Here is a 10497-nt window from a genome sequence, read left to right as displayed (position 1 = left end):
AGAGGCACACACAGTGTGAGAGAGAAAGTGAGAAAGCAACTTGAACCGCAGTCATCCATTTGGGAGTCCAGCACCCTTAACCACCACACCACCTGCCAGCCCCCCCACCCCCCAGTTCTGTTCTTAATAGAAGTCTTATTTTCATCCAGATCAAAGATTAGCAAAGTAAGTTATAATTTGCCTTCCCCCAGAACTTCATAAATTTGGAGATGTGGGGGCCAATAGGTGTTATAGTGGTTAAGGCACTGGACTCCCATGTGGTCAACTGCAGTTTGAATCCTGGACCTGGCTGCTTGAAACTCACACCAGGCACATATGCATGCATGTCCAAAAATCCAAAGAGGAGTAGAGGACGAGAAGGGACTGTGGCATGGCTATCCCTTCTGGGAGATGATTTCTTGCTTTCTGTCTCTCTGTCTCTCCAGTGAGTGCCTGCCCCCTATAGAAAAAAATCTCTCTCTCTCTCAAAAAAAATTGGAGATCTGCATGTGTCTGAAAGATTCTCCCTTTCAGCTTCCATAGCTAAAAATGGAAGGCCATCATCTATTTCATGGTTACTTGGGCCTCCATTTTTTTTTTTTTTGAGAAAGATTTTTGCTATAGGGCATATGAGCTCACTGGGGAGACCCAGAGGGACAGAGAGACAGAAAATGAGAAATTACCCCCTGGGGGATGACCATGCTGCCATCTCTTCTCCTCCATTCTCCTAAAATCTTGGGCATACACACACATGTGTCCAGCATGAGTTTTAAACTACTGGGTCTGAGACTTGAACTGCAGCCAACTGTGTGGGAGCCCAGTGAAGTAACCATTTCACCATCTGCTGGCCCTGGGCCTCCATTTTTACTAAAATATTTAATAGACTCTACTGTGTCAGCGTATATACTCTTTTCCAATGTTGAGGCCTAGCATTTGCTATCATTGGGCCTGTGTGATCATTTAGCAAGGCTTTATCACTTTTCCAAATCGTTTGCCATTTTCTCCCTCCTCTTGGAAGATTAATTTTAGTCAGTAAATTCTTTTCTTCAGGAAATTGCTCTTCATTAAAAGTAAATTAAGCTTGTCCTAGGTCAGCTCCCATTTCACATAGATATCTCTTTTTTGTTTCACTGGCCAGTGTTTAATAGATACATTGTTGCCATTGAGTATTAACTGCTTGAATATAGTTAGGATACATGTAATATACTCCAAAATGTCTGTTACCCAGGTAGTGCCAAAGGGCATGGACCCTTACAGAAAGACAAAGCACTCCCCTCCAGTGGGGTGTGGTCATGCTGTAATACTTTTCCCTCCATTTCTCTATCCTGTCAGGAATTTGGACTTGTGCACACATGCACCTGGTATGTGTTTCAAGCTGCTGGGGCCAGTTTCAAACTGCAGGTCGGCCCTGTGAGATCAGGTTCCCTATGCACAGTACTTAACCACTGTGCCAAAAGGCTAGCCCCTCCCATAATCTTTCTGGTCTCAGGTTAGAATTGTTTCCAGTGGGGACACAAATCCAACTTGTAATGCCTAATATGTTATTTTCATTCATAGCCCATTGATACTTTTCATTCTGTTTAAAACTTTCCATTCACAAAAAGAGGGATGATGTGTATTTTTATTTATTTATTTTTTGGTAGAGGTTTATTCTTTAGGGCATGTGTGCTAGTGGGGGAGGGGGAAGACGGTGAGAGGGAAAGTGAGAAATCATCCCCCTGGGAGGATGATCACGCTGCAATCCCTTCTCCTCCATTCTCCTCCCAGGATCTTAGGCACACACGCACATGCACTGGGCATGAGTTTCAAGTCACTGGGTCTGGGACTCAAACTGTGGTCGGTCACATGGGAATCCTGTGATGCAACTGCTATGCTGACTGCTGGCCCCATGGTGTATATTCTTACTATGGCATGTCAAACCATTATTATATCTGGGGGGCTCAAAATTTACTGTTACACAGTTATTAGTTTCCTTGACATATGCTATACATCATAATCTTCAGAAGGAAGGAAGTCCTGAATATATCAATTTTTCCTATTATTCTAATGAAAGTAGGTTTCCATAACTTGGCTTCATCATCATTTATACCAATAAAATGGGGATAATGCAGTTAAATGTTTACTGATAGTGATAACCATCATATGCGCAAATCTCTACATTTTAAAAATAAACAGGAAGTCATGGAAATTAAACAATATGAAATGATATTCTAGCACTCACAAATATGTATAAGCAAAAGAGATTATCAGTCATATATTTAATCATTTAGTCCCCAAAGATGAATAGATATAGTCCACAGTTAAGTAGCAACAAAATACCTTTCATATGCCTTCTCTAATACATGACAAGTTTTAATGCTATTCTTGACTATTTCCACAAAGCTTAATTTTCATAAAACACATTAAAAACTTTAACAGTTTTTAAAAATGATGAGACCAGAGACTTGTGCAATACCAGGCAAAGTTCTTTAAAAACCATATTACTTGCTAGTAGGGTTTAAAGTTATGTTCATAGATTTATTATAGCACTGAGAATACAGAAACATATACCCCACCATGAACATATATAAACTACTCTTGCCATTGTAACTATAACCTTTGAATAGTTAGTCATACTGGATACCAATTTCTTTCCAACCTCAGAGATAAAAAGAGCACAATATACAAATGTCAAATATTAACAGTGTGAAACTACTGAGTGGCCTGGCACAGGAATTTTAAACATCCTTTTGACCATAGCTAGTAACAGGCTGAACCTGACTCCACTGCGATAAGGTACTTCTCTGAGGAGAAGCTCAGAAGTCAATTAACTTTAAACATTGAGATAATCATCATTCATTACCATATGCTGGTATCTAATCTTTATGAAGTTTTCATAATAAAAATTCAATTCTCCTCTATTTCTAAATTCAATTAACTGTCCTGTTATACAAAAATCCTCACCATTCCTCCAAACCCCAAATAAATTGGGTTCCTTTTTGCTTATTGGAGAAAGAAGACGTAAAGCAGCGGCAATTCACAGCCTTTGGAGGAACTTCTTAACTCATACATAAATGTATTTTGTTGCCTCTACTGTAACATAATCTGAAAGTATTAAATTCCTACTAAGCATTCTGGAGAAATGGCAAACTATTCTGCTGTTGTGTTGAGACTATCTGAAGGGGGGAAGAGGTAAGAAATTATGGTGACTTGGACCAGGATGGAAGGAATGGAGGTGGTGGGAAAAAAGAGAGATTTTGTATATATAATGAAGGTAGAACCAACAGGATTTGCTGATGGGGTTCATATGGGAAGTGGGAAAAAAGAGGAATAAATAGTAAATTCCAGGTCCAGCTGTGGTGGTGCACGTGTAAGGATAGCACTGTGCAAATACTGGTGCCATATGGGAAAACCCTGGGTTCAGATCCCTGATAGACCTGAACACATGCTCATGATCCTGACTGGAAGGCTAGGTTGGGATGACAGTCATGGCATGCTGAGATCCTGTCAAGGGTACCCTCTTAGGCTTCATGGAAGAAAGAAAGGAACTTGAAAAATAAAAAGAATAACTCCATGATTCCTAACCTGGGATCAAAAGAACTTCCTTTGAAAATGGAAACACTAATTTTATATTTGTGTGTTGATGGGAAAGAGCCAAAGGAGAAGGAGACATTGTTAAAGAAGAAGAGTCAGAGAGGACAATTGCTGAGGTGATATCCTTGAGTATACAAAAGAAAAATAATTCGGCGAATGAGGAAAAGTATTAACATTTACTATGGAGTTTCTCCATAGCAACAAGTAGAGGAATCAGATATATTATAGATTGAGATGCAGGCAGATGAGTAGATGTGAAAGTGCTCTTTGACTGCTTCTGTTTTTTCGGTGGAGGCCCAGTGGCAGTGGCACAGGCAGTAGCATACTGAATTGCAGTACTGGAAGGCACATGGCTGAATGTGGGTTTAGATCCCACCTTAACCTGAAATACACTGGTGCATGCGTGCCCAAGATCCTGACTAGCTAGAAGGCTGGAGAAAGGGGATTGTAGTGTAGCAAGACCCTGTTGAGAGCGCCTGTTTCCCTACCTCCTCTTCCAGATTACACACTCTCTCATGAAAGAAATAATGTTTAAAGAAAATTTCTCAGTGGAATAAGATACAGTTGAGAGTAAAGTTGGATGGAGTGTTGGAAGTTTAAGGAGAAATATGTATGATTAATCATCTAGTACAGTAGGAGAATAAAGGCTAAGGAAACATGGCATGACTTCTGGGAAGCAGTAGGGGCCCACTTTGAGGCTATGGTCATAAATTTAAAGTAAATATAGCTGTAAATGTTTTCTTGCTACTACAGTAGGTGTGATGTAGGATATAACAAGGGTTGAAATGTCCCAGCAAGTACAACAAAGAAAGAGATGGGCCAAGGGAAATAAAGATGAATGCAGGGAAGAGCACATGGAATTTAAGCTGGGCAAGGAGAGAAGTGAGGGTGTCAGGGGTGGGGTAGTGTGTGTGGGGGGGTGAGAGACACTTTAAAGGTGGCAGGATCAATGCCACACAATCATAGGTACTTCCACGTACATTAATGCTTTTGCTGTACTATTTCTGTACTTGGTATCTTTTAAAAAAATCATTCTTATTCTTTCATGTATCAGATCAAGCTTTACTGTTTTTTTTGTTTGTTTGTTTATTTCTTTTTTTCCTTCCATGAGAGGCTGAGACAGGCATGCCCAACAGGGTCTTCATACCACAACCCACCCCATGTCTCCCTACCACAGCCTACTTACCCCCCCACCCCACCCGACCCCCGTCTCAGCCAGCCTGTACGATGGGCATATGTGTGCCAGGGAGATCCCGGGATATGACCTCAGGACCTTGCCCATGTGGGTCTGGTTGCATTACTACTGTGGCACTTCTGAGCCCTACTTTGTACCTTTTTTTAATAAATCAGTGTTACAAAATAATAGAAATTATGAATATGTGTCTCTGGAGCCTAGCACTATACCATCATGACCAGTTGGCTATTTTTAAACCTGACTTTTTGTAATATTCAGTCCAGTCTCTGTTCTCACCTGTGTCTCCATATGAAAATACACACATACAGGTAAAATAACAGTGGTTACCTTTGGACAGTGACTAGTTATTCTGTTATATTAGGTTTTAAGTAAAAGCCTTTTCCGCTGTACTTTCCTATTTCTCAATTTTCAATATAGAGTATGAAATGCTTTTCTAATTTAGAGATTATGTTTATTTAAAAGAACATATGTGTTTACACCCATATATAATTAAATGCTGGCTGTGCTCCCTAATGAAGTGTTAGAAGACTTAATCAGGCAAGATTAAGTTCCTTGACAAATTATAGAAAATAAAAGACTTGAGAAGATGGAAGCTGACATTGTTTTAAAAACTATGAAATGTTTTTTTAAAGAAAACTGCCAGATTTCATAAAACATGCATAGAACATTGTCCAACAAGTATATTAAAATGTATAATACTAAAACAATGAAAACGGTACAACTATTTTAAAATTAGAAGGACAATTACAAACCTGCTTGCTGCTTTGAGCTCTTGCATTCCGTAATCTTCGGGCAGAATAAAAGATAAAATAGCCCACAGTTGCTGCCGTGATAATAAAAAAGGACACAGAGACGAAGAAAATTGAATAGTGATTCACCCAAGGGCCATGTTTTTTTCCTACTTCAATGACCATTGTTACTTGTATGCCTCTTTGAATAGATTGTAGAATTTTTGTGCCTTTCAGATTGCCAATCATGATTGCGACAATGTTTCCTGCACCTGTAAAAATAAAAGAATGAATTCAGTTTTAGTTTGGTAAAGCATTTTTAGTTTAAAACTCATTTTGCTAAAATTTTAAATGAGTCTCAATAAGACAAGGGAATAGTTATTCATTCAATTAACATTTACTGAGTACCTTCTGTATATATAAAAGTTGTAGAGAATATAAACATGCATGAGACTTTGTTACTGACCTAAAGGAACTCATAGCTTAATATATACAACAAACACTCCCCTCTCAACCCCTGTCACGTTAACTACCTATAATTCAACAGTTCAACAGTAGTGCTTTGAGACCTAACTTGCATCTTATATGAAGTCTTGCTTAAAGACAAATGGCACCTTAGAAGGTAGGTTATAGGGCTTACATCCTAGGGAATCTGAGATTTGGAAAACATAGAAATATTTAACTATAGGGACCAGCAGTTAGCGTAATGGCTATGTCGCTGGACTCCCATGTGGTCGACCACGGTTCAAGTCCCAGACCCAGTGGCTTAAAACTCATGCCGGGTGTGTGTGTGTGTGTGTGTGTGTGTGTGTGTGTGTGTATGTCCAAGATCCTGGGAGGAGAATGGAGGAGAAGGGGTTGTGGTGTGGCCATTCCCCCCTGCAGGGTGATTTCTCGCTTTCTGTCTCTCTGTCTTGCTCTGTCTTTCTGGCGAGCACACATGCCCTATAACATAAACCTCTTCAAAAAAAAAAAAAAAAGAAAGAAATATTTAACTATACATTTCTATACATTCCCCAGTTTATAAGGTGCTAGGCTATAGCATGAGCTTACTACAAACATATATTTTTACATATCAGGATAGTAATTTGAGACAATCTTTACAAGCCTAAATGTACAACCTACACATATGTCTATGATGTGGTATTTTTCTATATCCTCAAAAGCAATAAAAAATTTGTCCAAGTACTCTAAAGTTTTACATGGACCTGATCAGGTTAGCAATAAAGGTAACACACAGAACTGATAAAAATGTACATTTATATTCAGCACCAATTAATGACAGTCCTGAAATTAGACTAGGTTTATTACTAAAGTCCTAATGTCTATACTACTTCCTTCTATACCCCCCCCAACATAAGTAAGTCTTGTGGGGGAAAAAATAAAGGATAAATATTATCTTTTCCAATGTTGTGAGAATGTCAGATTGCTCATGCCATTCCAATGCTTATCAAGGTTTATTTATATTTCTTCTAGTTTATATGACCTGAGACCAATAATCTTAAGTAAAACAGTAGAGTTCTTTGAGTGTTAAGGTACTGCCAACCAGAGAAACCTCCCACTGATAATAGGTTAAGGTACTAATCTAGGTTAATGATCAAACTACAGTCTGGGATAAACATAACCACTCCCGCACATGACTCTAAAAAGACCTTCAGACTAGAATAAAATACAAAAGGATGATATTAAAATATTATTAGCACTTTCAATGTTAACATTAATAATACAAACCTTAAATAGCAGTGTACATAGAATTACAACCCAAGTAATCCCCAGTAGCCAAAATCTTCAAAAGATCATGGCAAATAGACATATCCCACAATATGTTAGCTATGATCCTTTCCATACTTGAAATGATTAATTCAAAAAATATATTCAAATGCTATTATTACAGATCTTTAGCATTCCAGAAGATACTATTTTTACATGATAGCCAGTTAGTTAAGCCTTTTTACAACTTTTTTGACTCACGTACACTCACTCAGTTTGACAGAGGTTAATGGACTCAGTCTGTTCTCATTTACATGGTGAAAATTCTGAAAGCAATGGGATGCAAAGGAGTCTGAAATAGAGATAGCATCTCCTGTATCTTATTCCAGTATCAGTATATGACCCAGATATCTCTTAAGGGTTTAGAGAACTAGTAATTTTGCAAGAGAGTAGCTCTTTGTACTATTTATTTGGGGTTTTAAAATTGAAACTATGGCATTAAAAACATGTGCTTTGTTTTTTCTCTACAAGTTATTTCTCAGGAACATGTCTGGGTATGAAGTTTTGATTAATTGTATAACCTAGTGCCATGGTTTAAATGTGTCCACTCAAAATTCATGTGTTGAGACTTGGTTCCTATTATGATGAGATTAAGAGGGTAAAAACAATCCACTTATGGTATGGAAAGGTGGGTCTTTGGGAAGTGATCATCTGATCAGTGATCAGATAGTTAGGGATTAAGATCATCAGAGTAGTGCCCCATGACTGGACACTCAGGAATTTATAAACAGAGGGAATAATACAGAAATATATGGCACTGACAGAGCCATACTCTGTTCAGTCTCTTGCCATGTGATGCTCTGTGCCATCCTGAGATCCCACCAACAAGAAGAACCTTACTGGATGTGGCCCCTGGCCCCATGACCTTCAACCTCTAAAATCATGAGCCTCTATTCTTCATGAATCATTGAGACTCAGGTGTTTGTTCTTAACAACACAATAGATAAAACTACCCAGTATTCATTTCTGATAACCTGTATAATGTTAGAAAACATAGATTATTCCAAAAAATCAGGCTTTGGAGTATATTATAATTTTGAAGATTTATTTTTAAATCACAGACATGGCCTTTTATTAGATTTTTTTGACTAACAGAATTAATTTTTTATTCTTTAGGAAGGTAGGAAGTGGGTGGCAGGGATGAATACTCAGGAACATACAGGCCACTGTGGTCAGGAGATTAAAAACCAAGGATAGTCAAGAAATGTACATTGTCTATATATCAGGAACAATGCTGTGTTTCAGTACTCATGATCCATATTCATACATGCTATATATAGTCCAATTATTTTTAAAAATCTGCTGAATTTGCTTTCTAACCATATAAAAGACCTATTCCTGCATTATAATATATTTCTTCCTCCCCACTCCCTTGTTACTATCTAAAAACTGCTCCTGTTCACTGTCCCCGATCATAGTAAATGGTAGCATAACCCTTTTGTTCACCTCAGAATCACCTTTAGTAACTTGAGAATGATGTCTGAATCCTGACTGATCAGCTACTCAGTCATATGTTTTAGATGCTACTTACTTGCTTGGTGTCTCCTGTTACAGATTCTTCTTTATATTCCAGTTGGCTTAGAACTGGAACAGGGCCTGTTCAGTACCATCCTGACTTGTTACCCTATATCCAGGATTTTCCCTCCCCTTTAAAATTTCATCACAGAGGGAAGCCATGCTCTAACTCATCTCCTAGACTCCCAAAATATTCAGACAAGGTAGGGTGACCTCTATCTTCTCTCTGTCGCTGGTTGTCTGTCTTTCTGTGTATCTCACGCGCTCTCTTTAAGTTAAAAAATTTTTTTTTACTTGAATTTTTCAAGCTCCTCTCCTCAGCTAGGGCCTTTTCTTTCACTTGTCAATTTCAGAAGCCATTTTAAAGCTGAGGTGTGTCCTGAAGTGCACCACACAGTTTTCATTTTTCACTCTTTTTTAGAAATATTTTTCCAGTTTTTCCCTTATATTTTTTAACTTTACTTTCTTACTCTAATCTTCACTCTCCACACATTTAATGTCTAGATAGGACTAGGTACACTGTAGCCAAGTATCTGAATACTTTGAGTCATTGAATTCCTCAACACTTAATTGAACCTCTCATTTTAACAAAGACATTTCTTTTTATAAATCTGAATTTCTGATCTTACTGTTGATGACACATTGCTAAGCACTTTGGAGGAGAGATTTTGTCACAGAATGACCAGGAACAATCACAGAGACACAAGAAACATAAGAAACCAAAACATGAGAAATCAATAAAACATTTCTCCCTTTAGGGAAAAGAACAATACCTCATCATCTACAGACAGTACAATAGAATTCTTGGAAATGTCTGATAAAGACTTCTGCATACTCATAGTGAGAAAACTAAACGAGATGCAAGAGCTGATGCAGAAGATGCAGGAGAAGAGACAACGAGTTCCAGGAGGTGTTGAAGTTCTTTCATGATCTTAAAGTGGAAATACACACCATAAAAAATAAACAAATGGAGCTATTAGAGATGAAGGCTGCCATTCAGGAAATCAAAACCTCTCTTGAAAGTATTAAAAACAGATTAGTCCATACAGAAAATCAAATCTCGAATGTTGAAGGCAAAACCTCTGATCTAGAAAAACAACCAAAAAAACTGAGAAAATACCCCTCCCCCCAAATCAGAATACTATACAAGAAATACTGGACAGCATTTAGCACCCAAATATCTCGATAATCAGTATCCCAGAAGGTGAGGAACCTAATAAGGGCATTGATAATCAATTCCATGAAATCTTGGAAGAAAACTTTCCAAATCTGAAGAGGCATTCAAATATCCAGACCTAAGAAATACAAAGGACCCTAATAAAATTAACCCAAGAAGATCTCCTCCAAGGCACATCATAGCCAGACTGGTCAAATCTACAAAGACAATCTACTAAAACTGGCAAGAGAGAAACATCAGGTTACCTATAAAGGATATCACATCAGGCTAACCTCAGACCTCTCATCAGCAACAATGCGAGGGGACCAGCAGTTAGCGTAATGGCTATGTTGCTGGACTCCCATGTAGTTGACTGTAGTTCGAGTCCCGGACCCGGTGGCTTAAACTCACGCAAGGCGCAGATGCGTGCGTGCCCAAGATCCCTTGAGGAGAAGGGATTGTGGCATGGCCTTCCCCTCTGCGGGGTGATTTCTCGCTGTCTCTTTGTCTCTCTGTCCTTCCAGCGAGCACACGCCTTATAGCAAAAACCTCTCAAAAAAAAAAAAAAAAAAAAAGAAAGA

General features: G+C 38.3%; 1 protein-coding gene across 1 annotated transcript in view; it reads right to left on the bottom strand.

Moving 5' to 3' along the window:
• RNF128 (ring finger protein 128) overlaps positions 1-10497 on the bottom strand; it is a 111908-nt gene that overhangs the window by 29874 nt on the left and 71537 nt on the right. Inside the window, exon 2 of the mRNA XM_006162069.3 lies at positions 5500-5747. Coding sequence (XP_006162131.1) covers positions 5500-5747 — 248 coding nt within the window. The remainder of the gene's footprint in view (positions 1-5499; positions 5748-10497) is intronic.

Source organism: Tupaia chinensis, unplaced genomic scaffold (genome assembly GCF_000334495.1).
Source record: "Tupaia chinensis unplaced genomic scaffold, TupChi_1.0 Scaffold139696_1, whole genome shotgun sequence".
Lineage (NCBI taxonomy): Eukaryota > Metazoa > Chordata > Mammalia > Scandentia > Tupaiidae > Tupaia > Tupaia belangeri.
This window is presented reverse-complemented; position numbering and strand designations above follow the sequence as displayed.